The 20,012-nt window shown below is 45.3% G+C and overlaps 1 protein-coding gene across 1 annotated transcript in view; it reads left to right on the top strand.

Annotated features, from left to right (window-relative positions):
* Positions 1-19,438, top strand: part of LOC126992220 (uncharacterized) — an 86,018-nt gene extending 66,580 nt beyond the window's left edge. The window contains exon 2 of the mRNA XM_050850883.1: positions 19,142-19,438. Coding sequence (XP_050706840.1) covers positions 19,142-19,438 — 297 coding nt within the window. The remainder of the gene's footprint in view (positions 1-19,141) is intronic.
* The last annotated feature ends 574 nt before the right edge of the window (positions 19,439-20,012 follow it).

The following is a 20,012-nucleotide window of genomic DNA, read 5'->3' as shown; positions in this document are numbered from 1 at the left end:
TAGTAGTAGTAGTAGTAGTAGTATTAGTAGTAGTAGTAGTAGTAGTAGTAGTAGTAGTAGTAGTAGTAGTAGTAGTAGTAGTAGTAGTAGTAGTAGTAGTAGTAGTAGTAGTAGTAGTAGTAGTAGTAGTAGTAGTAGTAGTAGTAGTAGTAGTAGTCCTATATAAAATAATAATTAGTGAGCCAAGGGTGATATAATACTTAATAATAATGGTAAATAATTATAACATCAATCAATCAATCGTTCGTGTCCCCAGAACAGCTGACCATATCCGCCCCGGTGACAGATTATCGTACTCGGCGCATGGCAGTATATCCCGGTTTCTGACGCCTAACTATTGCCAAGAAACATCAGGAATCAACCATTTTAACATTAATTATAAGTGCATCTCGTTATTGGGGTCCAGGAGACAGTTTTTGGGTCGGAAGTCGGTATATAATGAGGCTACGTACGACAATTCCGCCCTTTTTTTTCAGTCGCGTCTGACCTTAGGCGGGCAAAGGTCACGTCGCCGCTCGCCTTCACATATAGCTGTTATACGTCCACGGCGCCTGACCTTGACATTTGACCTCGGAATTAACGACTAGTGTTATATATTGTGTGAAGTGTTATCAGGATGAGAACGACTGGGAGATAATGAAGGTTTTCTCTCTTCTTATCCTCTCGTTTGTTTGTTTGTTGCTCTCTCTCTCTTCTTTCATTTGCTTGTTTGTTTGTATTCTCTCTCTCTCACCCATTATTCTTCTTCTTCTTCTCTCTCTCTCTCTCTCTCTCTCTCTCTCTCTCTCTCTCTCTCTCTCTCTTCTTCTTCTTCTCTTTCAATTGACTAACGAGAAGAAAAATAACAGGAACGAGAACAAGAAGAAATTAAGAAAAAGAACAATAACGAGAAAAATACGAACAAAGAAGACGAAGAAAAAGACAAAGACAAGACAAGGATAACAAGAAGAAGAGCAATAAGAAGTTCAAGAAGAAAGAAAACAAGAACAAGGAGAAGAAAAACGAGGCAAGAAAAACTGCAGGAAAATGAGATAAGTTTGAGAAAGAGGAGGAGGAGGAGGAGGAGGAGGAGGAGGAGGAGGGAAACGAAGATAAGGAACACGAAACAAGAGGCAAGAAAGAAAACAAAAAACAAAACAACTAATCAGAGAAACAGACATACAGACAAACAAGAGAAGAAGAAGAAGAAGAAGAAGAAGAAGCAATAAATAAATAGTCAACAGAAAAAAAATATTAAAAAAACTACTACACAAAATAATAATAATAATAACACTACTTCTATTACTACTACTACTACTACTACTACCACTACTACTACTACCACTACTACTACTACCACCACTACTACTACTACTACTACAACAACAGTGCGAACCCCCCCCCCCCTGGCACCCACTTCTACAGCCTCCTTTGCAGTGCCAGTGACCAGGGACAGCAGGTTCACGGATGCCACAAGTGCCTGCCTAAGTGCCGGCCCCTCCACCAGCTCCACCGCCAGGCTCCAGAGTGCCGTCCTGAAGGTGTGGCCCAGGGGGAGGCTGAACTCTGGCCCCAGGGACGTTGAGGGAGTTTGGGTCACCCGTGGGAAGGAGGAGGAGGAGGATTTTATTTATAGTGGTCTATGTTACTATTGCTACCATTTCTTTAAACTTTATATTGGTGCTGCTACAGCGCTGAATGGCTTTGGCCTCCTGGACAACCCTAGACGGTTAATGGCACAAGCGAATTTTATTTATAGTGACTGCCCAATGCTGCAACTGCTTCTAATATTTTTTTCCTTGCTGGCTATAGCGCTGGCAGGCTCTCATGAGGGGCCCCATGGACAACCCCAGGCCGTCAGTGGCACAAGCGAATTGTATTTATAGTGGGTGTCGTTGTGTGTGACTCTTGCTGGGGTTAACGACTCCTTTGTCCCCATAAGCCAGGGTTGACTGAAGGCCGTCTCATATGCCTCCGTGGTCCAGTGGTCACCGTACCTGCTGGCCACTACTCCGTGTGCTGGTTGATAAATGGGTACCTGGGGAAACCTGGGGAAGGTAAACTGTCGTAACCCGGATGTCACACTAGCCGGGGTAATGAGCTCCCTCCCACCACAGGCTCAATGTCACGGAGATGAGCACTGAGGCCATGCGCAGTTATAGTGTATGCCCCCAACTTTACCTTGAGCCGTCTCCTTTGCTGTAGTAAAAAAAATTATTACTCTGGCAAGTCTGAAGCCACGGGACAGTCCACTCACACACCCAACGGAGAGCGTGGAAACACACACTCGCTAAAACTCATGTCGCAAGCGAGCCTGAAGGGGAAGTTTGAGGGTGGTCATTTCATACAACACTCACCTCACAGGCACACACCATCCTGCCTCTCTCCCCCTTCTCCCTCCCAGAAAACATATGAATATAAAAAAAGTTGTTGTGTTGAGGTAAGTGTATTTGTCTTTATACAAAGGAGGATGGACGCCACACAGCAGCCCCTCAGGAGGATGTCGCCTGCTGCTGTCCATGGGAAGGCGTCCTCAGGCACCTGAAATCACAATGCAGAGAGTGCCACCTTACTCGTCAGCAACAGAGGCAGTGTGCGCTGAAGACACGCTCAACACACACACTCACTAACACAACCACCTCTACCAAAGCCTTGTTGTCACCAGGCTCAAAACACTAGTACCCACCATAGAATTACTAACACAACCACCTCTACCAAAGCCTTGTCAAACTACCACCACACCCCAGAACACTTCCTGCCCATGGTGCCCCACACTGCCTGCCACCCCAGAACACTTCATGACACCTGCACACACTGCCCATGGTGCCCCACACAGCCTGGCACCCCAGAACACTCCCTACTCCAGTGCCCAATGTTCCACTCCCTCAGTGCCATCCTCAAAGCATTCCCAACCAGGCTCCACATCCATAGGCCTTATCTAGAGGACCTGCCACCCCTCAGCCCTAAGCCCCAACACTGCCTTCCAAGCCCTCAGCCCTAAGCCCAACACTGCCTTCCAAGCCCTCAGTCCTAAGCCCCAACACTGCCTTCCAAGCCCTCAGCCTAGAACACTGCCTTCCAAGCCACTCAGCCCTAAGCCCCAACACTGCCTTCCAAGCCCTCAGCCCTAAGCCCCAACACTGCCTTCCAAGCCTCAGTCCTAAGCCCCAACACTGCCTTCAAGCCCTCAGTCCTCAGCCCCAACACTGCCTTCAAGCCCTCAGCCCTCAGCCCCAACACTGCCTTCCAAGCCCTCAGTCCTCAGCCCCAACACTGCCTTCCAAGCCCTCAGTCCTCAGCCCCAACACTGCCTTCCAAGCCCTCAGTCCTCAGCCCCAACACTGCCTTCCAAGCCCTCAGCCCTAAGCCCCAACACTGCCTTCCAAGCCCTCAGCCCTCAGCCCCAACACTGCCTTCCAAGCCCTCAGTCCTCAGCCCCAACACTGCCTTCCAAGCCCTCAGCCCTCAGCCCCAACACTGCCTTCCAAGCCCTCAAGTGTACACACAGTATTTGATCCTATCATTGGGAAAAGAACGTAAAATTAACAACGTCCGCTAACACTGTAGGCACTCTGGAGGCACCTCAGAGAGAGAGAGAGAGAGAGAGAGTTTGTTTACCTATTTGAATCCACCTCCTGATGATGACAATGATGGCTGTTCCTGTTATAATATGTTGTTTTCTTGTCCCTCTAACGGCGTCTCCTTAAACATGGGGGAGCTAATATATTTTGACTTTCTGTGGGAGATATATGTCTGTCTCTCTACAGATTTCTGAGACCTTTACATTACTCTTTTATTTAAATATGGGGAAACTGATATATTTTGACTTTGTGAGGATACGTCTCTCTCTCTCTCTCTCTCTCTCTCTCTCTCTCTCTCTCTCTCTCTCTCTCTCTCACAGATTTCCCCAATGATACCCCTTTAAATTGCTTTCCTCTCAATTACTTTCTCTCTCTCTCTCTCTCTCTCTCTCTGTGTGTGTGTGTGTGAGACTGACGGACTGACTGACTGACTGAGTGAATGCACTGATATCCTCAAAAATTCCCTGTCTTACGAGGGTAGACTTATAACTATTCCTGCGCGTCAGCTCATCTTGGGGGTCAGGGGTCAAGCTGTACCTAGCCAACTTGACCCTACATGAAAACAACACACATCACCCTTGACCTCGAATATATTATAAACTTGAGGTCAATGCTTGGATATGTAAAGGTCATGATAAATTACTTTCTGAACATAATGACATCGGTTTTCCTTTTATAACACCTGTAGTAGTAGTAGTAGTAGTAGTAGTAGTAGTAGTAGTAGCAGTGGTAGAAGTAGTATTGAGAGAGATGGAGAGGTGGAGAGAGAGATGAGGAGAGAGAGATGAGGAGAGAGGTGGAGAGAGAGATGAGGAGAGAGGTGGAGAGAGAGATGAGGAGAGAGGTGAAGAGAGAGATGAGGAGAGAGGTGAAGAGAGAGATGAGGAGAGAGGTGGAGAGATTATGAGAGTGGAGAGAGATGAGGAGAGGTGGAGAGAGAGATGCGGAGAGAGGTGGAGAGAGAGAGAGAGATGAGGAGAGAGGTGGAGAGAGATGAGGAGAGAGGTGGAGAGAGAGAGATGAGGAGAGAGGTGGAGAGAGAGATGAGGAGAGAGGTGGAGAGAGATGAGGAGAGCGGTGGAGAGAGAGGTGAGGAGAGGTGGAGAGAGATGAGGAGAGAGGTGGAGAGAGAGATGAGGAGAGAGGTGGAGAGAGGTGGAGAGAGAGATGAGGAGAGAGGTGGAGAGAGAGATGAGGAGAGAGGTGGAGAGAGAGATGAGGAGAGAGGTGGAGAGAGAGATGAGGAGAGGTGGAGAGAGAGATGAGGAGAGAGGTGGAGAGAGATGAGGAGAGAGGTGGAGAGAGAGAGATGAGGGAGAGAGGTGGAGAGAGCTGTGGAGAGTGGTGGAGAGAGAGAGAGATGAGGAGAGAGGTGGAGAGAGAGATGAGGAGAGAGGTGGAGAGAGAGATGAGGAGAGAGGTGGAGAGAGAGATGAGGAGAGAGGTGGAGAGAGAGAGATGAGGAGAGAGGTGGAGAGAGAGATGAGGAGAGAGGTGGAGAGAGAGAGATGAGGAGAGAGGTGGAGAGAGAGATGAGGAGAGAGGTGGAGAGAGAGAGGAGGAGAGAGATGAGGAGAGAGGTGGAGAGAGAGAGATGAGGAGAGAGGTGGAGAGAGAGAGATGAGGAGAGAGGTGGAGAGAGAGAGGTGGAGAGAGATGAGGAGAGAGGTGGAGAGATGAGAGAGAGGTGGAGAGATATGAGGAGAGGTGGAGAGAGAGATGAGGAGAGAGGTGGAGAGAGAGATGAGGAGAGAGGTGGAGAGAGAGAGATCGAGAGAGGGGGAGAGAGAGTTGGAGAGAGAGATGAGGAGAGAGGTGGAGAGAGAGAGAGAGAGGTGGAGAGATGAGGGAGAGAGGTGGAGAGATGAGGAGAGAGGTGGAGAGAGAGATGAGGAGAGAGGTGGAGAGAGAGAGATGAGGAGAGAGGTGGAGAGAGAGAGATGAGGAGAGAGGTGGAGAGAGAGATGAGGAGAGAGGTGGAGAGAGAGATGAGGAGAGAGGTGGAGAGAGATGAGGAGAGAGTGGGAGAGAGAGAGATGAGGAGAGGTGGAGAGAGATGAGAGAGGTGGAGAGAGATGAGGAGAGAGGTGGAGAGAGAGAGATGAGGAGAGAGGTGGAGAGAGATGAGGAGAGAGGTGGAGAGAGATGAGGAGAGAGGTGGAGAGAGAGATGAGGAGAGAGGTGGAGAGAGAGAGATGAGGAGAGAGGTGGAGAGAGAGATGAGGAGAGAGGTGGAGAGAGAGAGAGAGAGATGAGGAGAGAGGGTGGAGAGATGAGGGAGAGAGGTGGAGAGAGATGAGGAGAGAGGTGGAAGAGAAGAGAGAGAGATGAGGAGAGAGGTGGAGAGAGATGAGGAGAGGTGGAGAGAGAGATGAGGAGAGAGGTGGAGAGAGAGATGAGGAGAGAGGTGGAGAGAGAGAGATGAGGAGAGAGGTGGAGAGAGAGATGAGGAGAGAGGTGGAGAGAGATGAGGAGAGAGGTGGAGAGAGAGAAGAGAGAGGTGGAGAGAGATGAGGAGAGAGGTGGAGAGAGAGAGATGAGGAGAGAGGTGGAGAGAGAGAGGAGAGAGGTGGAGAGAGAGAGAGGAGAGAGAGAGAGAGTTGTGGAGAGAGATGAGGAGAGAGGTGGAGAGAGAGATGAGGAGAGAGGTGGAGAGAGAGATGAGGAGAGAGCATGGAAGTAAATAGGGATTTGAGAAATACAATAACAGTACCAACCCTCACATATGAAACGTGGGCCTGGAATGAAAGTCAGAGGTCTAGAGTGCAGGCAGTGGAAATGAGTTATTTGAGGAGTGCGTGTGGTGTGAGTAGAATGGATGGAGTGAGTAATGAAAGTGTGTTTTGGAATGTGTCAACACAGGGGTGAAGGGCAGAAGTGAAGCGACAGACTTTAAAGTGGTTTGGCCACATGGAGCGAATGGAGGAGAGTAGGATGACCAGAAGGGTGTATGTGAGTGAGATAGAGGGAGGGAATGTTGGACCTCCAGTGAAATGGAGGGATAGGGTGCAAGAGTACGTTAGGGAGAGGGGGGAAAGATCTTTGAGCAGGCAAGGAGGGAGTGTCTGGATAGAGAAGGTTGGAAGCTCTTCTGCCGTGGCCATCCCCTGGTGGGAGCTCCTAGGAGCAAGCATCCATGACATGAATGAATGAGAAATACATGCGTGAAGGAAAGACAGATGGGAAAGGACAGATAGATAGATAAGCTGATAAATAGATAAATACATGTTTGAAGGGGGGAAAAGGCTGATAGATAATATAATACATGCTTTAATATATACATGTGGGAAAGAAAGAGAAGGGGAGAGGCAGATAGATAGATAAACTGATAAATACATGTGTGAGAGGGAGGATAGGTCAATAGATAAATGATAGATTAATAGATAGACAGATGAAGACAGTGCATATGTTAATAGATAAAATAAATAAATAAATATGGAGAGAGATCAATGAATTTATATTCTAAGCAAGAACTACCATTACTACTACTACTACTACTACTACTGCACTCACCCTTAGGCCTAGTGTCGTCAAGGCTCCGAGTCGAGGGGCGGGGGCAGCTCTCCCCTCCCCTGCGGCACCCCCGAGGCCCCCTGTGCCACCCCCGCTGTCCCCTGTGGCACTATTTGTATGACAGTATCTTGGGGTCCTCTTTCATTGGTGGAAATTTTGGTGGTGAAGTTGGTGAATTTTTCCTCCTCCTCCTCCTCCTCCTCTTCCTTCTCCTCCTTTTTCCTTCTTCTCTCCTCTCTCCATCTATTTGTTCCTGTGTTTCTCTCTCCTCCTCCTCCTCCTCTTTCTTCCTTTTCCTCCAGTTTGATCACTTGACTAGCTTTGTTTTCCTCCTCCTCTTCCTTCTTTTCCTCCTCCTCCTCCTTCTCCTCCTCGGTTTTGGGCTCGTCACTTGGCACTCTGACATCACCCTGGAGTGCCGAATCACCCTCCGTCTGAGGTGCCACACTAACACTGGCACTCACGGCACTGCACTCGTCAACAGTGGCACAGTGTCGGAAACACAATCAGTCTCACTAGTTGGCACTTCCTCCGTGCTAATAACTGTCACATTATGGGTGGTGGTGGTGGTGGTGGGTTGAGTAGGGTGCCGCTGTAGACTCCCAAAGCTGCTCCTCCTTGCTCCGAGACACCTGCCCGGCGGTTACCTGAGAATAAATAAATAGATAAATAAATCTGTCTCTCTCCCCATGCGGCGACTATGCCTGATGAACGAGCCTCCCATAACCCACTTAGCCAGGGGGGCACCTCTTTGGCCGACTCGGTAAGGAGTGGCTCTCCCGTCACGCTGGTCGCGGGTTCAGTCCCAGGCAGCCGGGAATACCCTCTCCTTGTTGTGATTAATTTCTCGTGTGTTTCGATACACGCAGAGGACGTGTGGGACCGAGAGAGTAATAGAAAAAAAGAGAATAGAAAATCTCGTCATTAAATATATATATACATAATTAAAATATTGAGAGAAATAAATATCAATTGACAGACAATAATATAAAAGAGCATTTGACTTATATTTAGCATAGATAAATATATACAAATTATCTATCTATCTATGGACACACACACACACACACACACACACACACCTGAGTATGGAGGTGTGCCAATCGAGATTCCTGCTTCATCATTTCCACCTCAATCTCTGCAACACTTTGCAGCTGCTCCACACTCCGCTCTCCACTGCTGCTGCTACCCAATGGGGGGAATGTACCTATGGGGGGCGGAAGGAGAGGTGTATAGGGGTGTTGTTGCAAGGGTGTGTTCTGTGAGGTTGCAAAAGTTTTGTCCAATAATCACTAGCCTTATCCAACTTTTCCTTAAAATGTTTCTTGCACAAACCACCTCCTCCTCCAGTCTATTCTATGCTTCTGTGTGGGTGTGTGGGTGTGTCCCTTCCCCCAAGTCCCCGAAGGCTCACTTTTTGATGGCGACTCCCCCAAAGAGGTAGGCACGGTTGAGGAAGAAGACATTGAGCACCCGGTGAGAAATCTGCATGGTGGGCGACAGCACGATGCTCACATTCTGGTAGGTCATCTTGGTGTCACGCTCCTGAGGGGGAAGACTGAGGTGAGGAGAAGGTATGTTGGGGGGACACAGCCGTTAATTAACCCAGTAGCAGCGACGGGCCAAATTTGTGGCTTTGCCATGTAGCAGCGACGGGCCAAATTTGTGGCTTTACCATGTAGCAGCGACGGGCCAAATTTGTGGCTTTACCATGTAGCAGCGACGGGCCAAATTTGTGGCTTTACCATGTAGCAGCGACGGGCCAAATTTGTGGCTTTACCATGTGTAAGGACGGCCAAATTTGTGGCTTTACCGTGTAGCAGCGACGGGCCAAATTTGTGGCTTTACCATGTAGCAGTGACGGGCCAAATTTGTGGCTTTACCATGTAGCAGTGACGGGCCAAATTTGTGGCTTTACCATGTAGCAGCGACGGGCCAAATTTGTGCCATGATTTAAACCCCCAAAATAGATGATACATAATCTGATCACAAATTCTTTGATATATGGAAGTATAGAAGGAAAAGAGAGGAATACAGAAGGAAAATAGAGGAGAACAAAAGGCAAATAAAAAGAATATGGAGGAAAAAGAAGGACAAAAGAGGAAAATTGAAGGAAAAGAGAGAGAGAGAGAGAGAGAGAGAGAGAGAGAGAGAGAGAGAGAGAGAGAGAGAGAGAGAGAGAGAGAGAAACACACACACAAGGAATAACAATGAAAAAAAGAGAGAGAGAGAGAGAGAGAGAGAGAGAGAGAGAGAGAGAGAGAGAGAGAGAGAGAGAGAGAGAGAGAGAGAGAGAGAGAGAGAGAGAGAGAGAGGAAAAAAGATGAGTATATGAATGAGTGGTGATTCTCTCTCTCTCTCTGAAACACACACACACACACACACACACACACACACACATCTTACTGAAGGGGAAAAAAGAACCTGCAACTAATCTCTCTCTCTCTCTCTGGAATAGATTTAAAATACACATTCGGTTCTCTACTTCATCCTCCTCTTCTTCTTCTTCTTCCTCCTCCTCTTCCTCTTCTTCTTCCTCCTCCTCCTCCTCCTCAAGACAGCGAATTAATACAGGAGAAAAAAAAGATCAGTATATTATAAGAGAGAGAGAGAGAGAGAGAGAGAGAGAGAGAGAGAGAGAGAGAGAGAGAGAGAGAGAGAGAGAGAGAGAGAGAGAGAGAGAGAGAGAGAGAGATTCAGAAGATTCAGAATTGAGAAGTTTATTCCATATTTTCCATTATGGTTATTCTTGACATTTGTACAATAAAGCACATGAGTATATAAGTACATAGTAGCTAAATCCTGTCCTGCCTTTGTCTACGGCAAGGAGTCTAATTTTAAAATAGATGTGCAATAAAAATATTAAAATTAAAAGAGAAATAGAATATATTAAAATACATTAATAAAAGACTACATATTGAACTGGTCACTAAAAAGATATTGGTGCAATTGCTTCTTAAAAGATGGTAAAGATTGTGCATTCCTTATCGAGAGAGGGAGGCTGTTCCAGAGTGTTGGTGCAGCCACAAGCATGGATCTTGCCCTGTACTGGTGCGTGCTTTGGGGACGTGTCTGGTAGGAACAGTGTTCATGTCACTCACATATGGCAAATAAAACAAATAGCTCGGTACGTTTCCCTTTATGATGTTATAGGTCATTACGCCTAGTTCCCTTTATGATGTTATAGGTCATTACGCCTAGTTCCCTTTATGATGTTATAGGTCATTACGCCTAGTTCCCTTTATGATGTTATAGGTCATTACGCCTAGTTCCCTTTATGATGTTATAGGTCATTACGCCTAGTTCCCTTTATGATGTTATAGGTCATTACGCCTAGTTCCCTTTATGATGTTATAGGTCATTACGCCTAGTTCCCTTTATGATGTTATAGGTCATTACGCCTAGTTCCCTTTATGATGTTATAGGTCATTACGCCTAGTTCCCTTTATGATGTTATAGGTCATTACGCCTAGTTCCCTTTATGATGTTATAGGTCATTACGCCTAGTTCCCTTTATGATGTTATAGGTCATTACGCCTAGTTCCCTTTATGATGTTATAGGTCATTACGCCTAGTTCCCTTTATGATGTTATAGGTCATTACGCCTAGTTCGTACTCGTATTTTTTGTTTACCTTCAGCCAACCGAGTTCCTTTAAGAATGGCGTCACATGGTCACGTTTGGCGCCGCCACCCGGTGCAACTTTTGCAGCATAGTTTTGCAATTTTTGAATTTGTTGCTGTGTGTTTTATTAGCGGTGCCCCATATTTTTATTCCATAATTAATTATGCTTAATACAAGTGACTGTACAGCTGTAATTCTTGTCTTTTTGCTAAAGTTCTCTTTTATACGATTTATGTACATAATGGTACTAAAAATCTTACTACTTATTTTGTTTATGTGCGTATCAAAAGTCAAGTGAGCGTCAAAATATACACCCAAGTTCTTGAGGGAGGTGCTGGGTGATGTTACTATCATCAACCTGTAGGTGGATGTTTTGTGGGATCTGGGATGTCATTCCCCGACTTCCAATAAACATGCACTGGGTTTTCTTTGTGTTTAACATTAAGCCATTTAATTGGAAATATCTTTTCGATTTTAATAAAGTTTCCTCTCCTCTGCTAATTAGGTCTTGAATTCTGTCTATGTTTCCCGTGTGTATGAACTGTGTGTCATCCGCGTACTGGATGACGAGGCAATCGGAGACGTATTGTGAGAGGTCATTTACGTACATTAAAAATAAGATAGGCCCGAGCACTGATCCCTGAGGAGCTCCATAGGAGACGCCTAATTTATCTGAAATATGTTTGTCGATACGGACAGACTGAGTTCTATCACGAAGGTAGTCATTGAATGTATCTATTCTCAGTTCCTTTAGCTTGTTCAGTAATATTTGATGATTGACACTGTCAAATGCTTTTGACAAATCGCACACAGTAACTAAGGATAAGTTACCATTATCAATGTTCTTATAAAGTTTATTGGATAGTGTTAGTAGAGCGCTTTCAGTAGACAGTGCAGCTCTAAAGCCGTGTTGTGTGTTATTAAGGAGATGGTTTCCTTCAAGATGTTGGATTAGCTCACCTGTTACAACTTTCTCCAGGATTTTAGAGACAATGGGCAGAAGTGATATTGGTCTATAGTCTTTTGGGTTGCTTGGATCTCCACCTTTAAGAATAGGGGCGACTACTGAGTGTTTCCATGGTGACGGGAATGTTCCAGTTGTTATTGAGGTATTCATAATGCATGTTAAGTACGTTATTATAACTGGCAAAGATTCTTTTAAGAAGCGCGTTTGAATGCCATCTGAGCCATGTGCGGAAGAGTTTTTCAGTTGTTTCAGTACTTGTATAATAGTCTGGGAATCAGGTGGTTTGAACATATCACATGTTGGGTTTATGGTGTCACATGCATTGAGTTGTGATTCATTGTCATGATTTAATAAGTTTTGACGTGATTTATCAAAAGTTTCTTTCCCAACATTTGCAAAATATCTATTAAATCTATTAATTTCATCAGTGATTGTTTTTTCGTCTTCTAAGAGTAGTGGACAGGTTGTGTTTTTGTTAGTTGGTACGAGTTGTTTCAACGTGTTCCATATAGCACTACTATTCCCTCTGTCATCCTCCAGTTTTTTATTGTAATATTCCGACTTGGATTTGTTGATCAATTGCTTTACTTGTTTCTTTAGTTCCTTATATTTCACTTGGAGAGCTGTGTTATATCTGTCATTCTTAAGGAGTGTGTGTGTGGTGTTCCTCTCCAGCATCTTAGCTCGTAAGTCATGAGTGATCCATGGAGCCTCTTTACTTCCCTAGTCACTAAAGGTGCACACACATTAAGACATTTGTTGAAACATTCAGTGAATATGTTAACCTGTGTTTCGGTATTGTCAGTGGCAAACATCTTGTTTAAATTAGCACTCTCCTGATAAAGTAAGTTACACAAAAATATCTTCTTAGTTCACGAAAAGCTTTACAGTAACTTGGCCTTTCGTAAGTTAATAGTTACAGTGATCAGTTCATGGTCAGCCACATGGCATGGAAGTGTGTTAGAAACTATTACAGAATGAGGTTTGTTGGTTACAATTAAGTCTAACAGTGTGGCAGAGCTGGAAGTAATCCTCGTGGGTTTGGTAATTACTTGAGTTAGTTTTGCATTTGCAATAATTTGTTTCAGCTTACTGCTGTTTAATAAAAAATCATCATTAAAATCCCCTAAAATATAAAAATCCTTACCTTTTAAAATGACACATTTTAAAACATCAGATATATAGTCATATGTACAAGAAAGTGACTTGGGGTATCGGTAAAGGCACCCGATAATGACTGTAGGAAACTTACAGCTTTGAACTGCCACCCACACGTCTTCCACACCCTGTGGTCTTACTGCGTCAAAGTGTACAGGAGTAGCCTTGTAAATATCCCTTATATAGATACAAACACCTCCACCCCTACCCTTGTCACACCTAAAAATGTTATAGTTAGGAATATCAATATATTCGTTAGGAGTTTCAGGTGATAACCACGTTTCACTTACGCATAATACATCAGTGTTTCTCTCTTTGATCAGAAAGTCTATCTCATCCTTGTTAGCCATAATACTCTGGGCATTAGAGAGAGAGAGAGAGAGAGAGAGAGAGAGAGAGAGAGAGAGAGAGAGAGAGAGAGAGAGAGAGAGAGAGAGAGAGAGAGAGAGAGAGAGAGAGAGAGAGAGAGAGAGAGAGAGAGAAAAAATATATAAGTTACAGCTTGTTCATGCCCACCTCCCTCTCCCCTCTATGTCTATCCCTCCCATCCTTGTGTGTGTGTGTGTGTGTGTGTGTGTGTGTGTGTGTGTGTGTGTGTGAGAGAGAGAGAGAGAGAGAGAGAGAGAGAGAGAGAGAGAGATAATATATGTTACAGCGTGTTCATGCCCACCTCCCCCTCCCCTCTATGTCAATCCTTCCCCTCCCTGTGTGTGTGTGTGTGTGTGTGTGTGTGAGAGAGAGAGAGAGAGAGAGAGAAAATGGTCTGCTCTCTCTCTCTCTCTCTCTCTCTCTCTCTCTCTCACACACACACACACACATATAGATAGAGGAGAAGAGAGAGCGGTGAGTGATATGGTGTACAGGGTGGCGAGCGGGGTGGACAGAGAGGACCTGTGTGTGTGTGGAGAGAGAAACGAGAGGACATGGAAAGAAGTTTAGGGCGACCACGTGTAGGTGAGATGTGAAAAAGTTTAGCTTCCCAAACAGAAGCTGTGGAACGGACTGGAGGAGGAGGTGGTTTGTGCAAGAAACATTCAGGATATTAAGGAAAAGTTGGATAAGAGAGGATATGGAGACCGGACAGCATGAGCGTAGATCTTTTCCCGTATGTCACAACTAGGTAAATACAATTAGGTAAATACACACACACACACAATGGTCAATTGACCATATGAATCAATCAGTCCCTACTGTTGGGCTGCTGAGGCGGACTCTAGACTCCTTCCACACTGAATTTGCAAAATTGTTCAAGGATCTCAACAACTTCCTGTCGGCTAGGAGTGGTAGGGATGAGAGCCCGTTTTGGACTCCCCAGCGGCGAGGAGCCGTTGATTTCATTGGCTCGCTTGCAACCTCCTTTCTGGTACGGCCAGTCAGGCCCAGATAGACGTCATACACGGGAAAATCTCCCATCTCTACACTCTATTGGCGGAAGAGAGACGTCAGCTTAACCTCCATCAGGAAGTCCTCAACGCCACAGTTCGGGACCTCCGTCATGCTCACTCTGCCATCTCCCGTCTAGAGTCAGCCTCGGCTCTGGCTCCGGCCATCATCCATCAGATCTCACTGCAAACCTTGCAAATCGAGGGGGAAATGCGTATTTTGGAGACTATCCTTCTCATTCACTTAGTAAGCTGAGATGCAACTCTTTTTTCAGTTAGTTTAGAAAGAATGGGTAGGATGGGATGCTATAGGTTCGTTTTCATTGCCAGACTTAAAAATAGGTATTACAATGGAGAGCTTCCACGGTGTGGGGAAAACTCCACTTATAATTGAGGTGTTTATGATGCAAGTAATGTGTGCATTGAAGGGCGTCTTTTAAAAATTTAAAAGGGATACCGTCTGATCCGTAAGAGCCACTATTATTCATGTGTCTGATAGCTGAAGTTATTGTTTCCCAGCTTGTGGGTTCAGGCCGAAACATGTGAATTACTACTATGTGAATTAATGCCATGTCTTAAATTTGTGTGTAATGGTTGTAGTATTAAGTCTGCATCACTTAAGTTCTGTTGAGATTTTTCAAATGTACATTTACCCACTTGAGCAAAAAAAGTATCAAAATGACACGCTGTCACTTCATTGTAGTCTTTGATGTGTTCTTGCTGCCAGGAATCACTTCTCTAATAATCTTCACACATGAGCGCTGTGTGTGTGTGTGTGTGTGTGTGTGTTCTCAGGCCCAGATAATGTAATAATGCACTAATAATAATAATAATAATAACAATAATAATAATAATAATAATAATAATAATAATAACAATAATAACACTCACCTCTATCTGGTCAATGCACTCCCTGACAATGGTGGGCAGCTGGATGCCATCGTGTGCCGGGCAGCGCTGGACGGCCAGGCACAGTGGCACTCCAAACACTGGCACTTCCTCTGGGGGGGTGATTAGATAAGATAAATAAATCAACCGGTTGATGTGAAATTAATGGTCTGCTCACAGAAATGGCACAAACTGAAAATGCCTATATAATCTCTCTCACAGAAACACACTTAACAGAGGAGATTAGGAAAGCAGAAATAAAAATACCACACTTTGTACCACACAGGACGGACCGACCAATTCAACGGACAAAAGGCGGGGTCATCACTTAGCCATTTTGCAGCTAGAACAAAAGTACTTTTCCAGGAATCAAATATGTACACAGAATCACTGGTACTATGCATTCAAGACATTGACTGGGTATATATACAGACCACCAGCATGCCCAACAGAGAAATTTATGACGCAACTAACAAAGATAAAAGATATCATTGGCTCGCTACCACTGCCCATGCCCACCATTATACTTACTGGAGACTTAAACTTTCCGCTAATAGACTGGAATTTGGAGTGTGTGTATGGAGGAGCGGAAGACATGAGGACCCAGGCAAAAGCTGTCATGCACTTTGCCGAGGAATACTGCCTCAATCAAATCATCGACACTCCTACAAGAGGTAAGAACATACTAGACATCGTTATGATAAATAATGATGATATTATACATAATATTAGGGTGAATAAAACTACTCTCTCTGACCATAACATCATCACCGTGACTACCAACCTACCTAGAAATACACATCTTAGACTGTCCAGTGAAGTGGAGCAGGCTCCTAATTTTAATTTTAAGCAACTCAACTTCCTAAGCGAGTCAGTCTGCTGGGACAGTATAAAGAAAGACCTGGGTGAGCTAAACTGGGATCTACTCATGAGGGACTGTGACCCTGAGGCCCAATATGATACAATCATTAACACATGCTTGAAAATATCAATGTACCACTGAGGAGGCCGTCTAAAAAGACCTCTCCTTTCAATGGTAACATACCAAGAGACCGAAAAGTACTAATGAGAAAAAGAACAAAACTAAGGAAGAATATCGGTAATACCAACTACACCAAAATGCTGACCCAACTCGAAAACAAAATTGCCATTACAGAAGAAAAACTTAAAAGATCAGTTGAATCAGAGAATGACCGGAAAGAAATACAAGCCGCGTCATGCATCAAAACCAACCCCAAATACTTTTACAAATATGCTGCTAACAAATCCGTAGTGAGAGCGAGTGTTGGCCCACTGACTGACGTACACGGCCAACCCATAAACAAAGCCCAGGATGTCGTTGAAGCACTACTGATTCAGTACAAAAGCGTCTTCAGCAAACCCATGGAAGACAAAATTGTCAACCTACCTATGGACTTTTTCAACCAAGGAACTGATCAAATATCACACCTGACGGACATAAGCTTAAACAACGACGACACACAGCAAGCAATTAAAGGGGTGGCCACTAATTCGGCAGCTGGCCCCGATCAATTCCCTGCAGTACTTCTTAAAAAATGTGCTGAAGAGCTGAGTGTTCCTCTGTTAAATTTTTATAGAAACTCTCTAGATTCTGGCATAATACCAGAAAAGCTAAAAAGTGCATTCATTACACCAATATACAAGGGAGGGTCAAGAGCAGAGGCAAAAAACTATCGACCAGTTGCCTTAACCTCCCATATTATTAAAGTTCTAAAGAGAATTATGGTTAAAAACATGTCTGCATATCTAGAAAGCAATAACAGAATGAACCCGGACCAACATGGCTTTCGTACTGGGCGCTCGTGCCTCTCACAACTTTTGGCCCACTATGACTCAATCATAGATAAGCTTGAACATAATGCAGATGTCGATGTGGTCTACCTTGATTTTGCGAAAGCTTTCGACATGGTAGACATTTTGTTACACAAGGCCAGACAAATGGCCATTACGGGAACACTCGGGATGTGGCTGCACTCATTTCTCACTGGCAGGACTCAATGTGTAGCTGCTGATGGTGCAGTTTCTCAGTCATCGGAAGTTGTCAGCGGGGTACCACAGGCTAATTAGAGTGAACCGCAATTAGCGTGAGCCACCATCTACCAAGAAAAAAATTAATTAGCGCGAAAGCCCCACTTAGCGCGAGATCAATTAGAGCGAACCGCAATTAGCGCGAGCCACCATCTACCAAGAAAAAAATTAATTAGCGCGAAAGCCTCAGTTAGGCCGGCCGCTCCTCACGGCGGGAGTCTGTTCTCACTACCCCAATATATGTATGTATTCATCGCTGACCTCTGACTCCACCTCTCACCCCAACAACAAGCTTTTATATTAATGATGAAAACCTTCGTAACACACACACACACACACACACACACACACATACCATTTTAGCGACCTGCCCTGAAGCCAAGACTGTTAGTTCACGTGTACGCCTGGGCGCCCGAAACCTGAGGAGGAAGAAGAAAAGTTAGGCCCATGCTCTTACATATGTTGGCACACAAGTAGGCCTACACATATTTGACAAGGCTTTCACAGGAGTTGTGGGTATGTCCAGGGGTTCATTTATTCTCTTTTCTCCTCCATATATTACGTTTAGCTGGCTCAAGTGGTAGTTTAGGGTTACCAGCCCTTAGTAGTACTTGGCGTATTGTCTTTTCTGACCCCAAACTATCGCCCCATAAAGATAACAATATGCATTTATAATTATTGTTAACATCGGTAATTACTGATGCTCTTTTTTGCAATATTTATGGGCCAGAAACAGAAAGATACAATGTTATGCCTACGGTAAGCTGGTAACATTGAGGGGAGTGAGGGAGAATAATAAGGCTTTGTCCTAGGGTCACCTGGGTGTTATTCTATACATATACCGTCCCTGGCACCAATGACTGGCATCACACTGATTCTGGCACCACACAAATCTATGCCACTATGAACACTGCCTGGCATCACATAGCACTGCATAACACCTGACCCCATGTCACAGGAGAGGGATAGGCAGGTCAGGTAACAAGACAGCCTAACACTGGGTAACTAATCTGTCTTGCATCACATAACACTGTCTGTGGCACTGTTAACACTGCCTGGCACTCCAGGCCCACGGGTGATAAAAGAGGGGAAGGACACTCAGGAAGATATTGCAGACCAGTGAGTTACATGAAGACTGGCCAACATTACACCCATCTATAAGAAGGCTGATACAAATGAACCAGGTAATTACAGACCTGTGAGTTTGACCTGTCATATGCAAAATAATGGAAACCATAATAAGAGAACATTTTCAGAGCATTTGAAGAATTATCAACCACTCAGCAGAAAACAATACTACGGACGGGCAGATGATGAACGGTACTGGCTGCAGCTCATTGCCGTGCTGGACCAATGGACACAGTATCTGGACGAAGGCAGCGCAGTGGATGTTGCATATTGCGATTCTGCTAAAGCATTTGATAAAGTTCCACACAGGAGATTAACCTCTTCGGTACGGCAAGTCAAAACGCGCGCCCGCGTCATATCCGGGATTTCAGCGCGCGCGGCAAACTTTAAAAACTCCACGGTCAATCACAAAACGAAACATAATCATAACAGAGTATGTATCTGAATATCGAGAATAATTCCATTGTGCCTTACACACCAATATTCAGTCTAAAATAAAATGCAATTTATATTTCACTCACTAATTTTCATCGGAGGGTGGCGGCGATGGAAGTTGGTATTCTTCCTCCTCCTCTGATTGATGAAGTATAAGTGTTGACACACTTGAGAAAGAGTTCTCGGCAGCTGGTGGCGGTGAAGGAGGTGGTGGTGGTGAGGGTGAGGGTGAGGGTGACGGATGAAGGGGCGCGGGAGATGGAGGAGGGGCTGAATGTGAAGGAGAAGGTGGTGGTGAGGGTGATGGTGACGGATGAAGGGGCGCGGGAGATGGAGGAGGGGCTGAATGTGAAGGAGAAGGTGGTGGTGAGGGTGAGGGTGATGGTGACGGATGAAGGGGCGCAGGAGATGGAGGAGGGGCTGAATGTGAAGGAGAAGGTGGTGGTGAGGGTGAGGGTGATGGTGACGGATGAAGGGGCGCGGGAGATGGAGGAGGGGCTGAATGTGAAGGAGAAGGTGAGGGTGATGGTGACGGATGAAGGGGCGTGGGAGATGGAGGAGGGGCTGAATGTGAAGGAGAAGGTGGTGGTGAGGGTGATGGTGACGGATGAAGGGGCGTGGGAGATGGAGGAGGGGCTGAATGTGAAGGAGAAGGTGGTGCTGGTGGTGGTGAGAGTGAGTGGTAAGCAACGATGGGTGATTGTGGGAGTGAAGGAGGCTGAGAAACAAAATTAGCAGATAGGGGTGAAGATGAGCGGTGGTGTGTGTGGCGGGATGGTGTGTGGTGTGGATGTGGAGAGGGTGGTGGTGAAGAAGTTTTGTGGGGTGAAGAGGGTGCAGAGCGGGATGTATGGGGTGATGGATCACACATCTCTCACCAAGTGTTGCCACGTGACTGACTCGGACACAATAGAAAAAGAGATTACGCGCGAGACATCGTTTTCTATAAATTTTTTTCATCTACATCTATCAGGGACAGACTACGAGAAAATAAAATAAAAGCATTACTTACAGATGTGACTTTATCTCATATCAAATTATGAACAAAAGTAGTGGTCTTAGCTCAGTGGAGCAGAAACAGATGAGAGGTGCAGAGAGGGGCGGGGGGGCGCAACATGATAAGGTGATCAAGCGTGCCGGCAACTCGGTGGGCGAGAGGTTTCTACACTCGCAAGTAACATATTTTCCCTCACTTTATTTGTGTTATTTCATGGTAGAAACAAAGGGTATTTGACTACCAGTGGTAGTAACTGTCCGCTAAGATCCAATATGAGTGCATGAAATTACTTCATACTCTGACATAAGAATA

This window comes from Eriocheir sinensis, unplaced genomic scaffold (genome assembly GCF_024679095.1).
Source record: "Eriocheir sinensis breed Jianghai 21 unplaced genomic scaffold, ASM2467909v1 Scaffold420, whole genome shotgun sequence".
Classification (NCBI taxonomy): Eukaryota; Metazoa; Arthropoda; class Malacostraca; order Decapoda; family Varunidae; genus Eriocheir; species Eriocheir sinensis.
The sequence above is the reverse complement of the archived record's forward strand: the minus strand, read 5'-3'. Positions and strand labels throughout refer to the sequence as shown.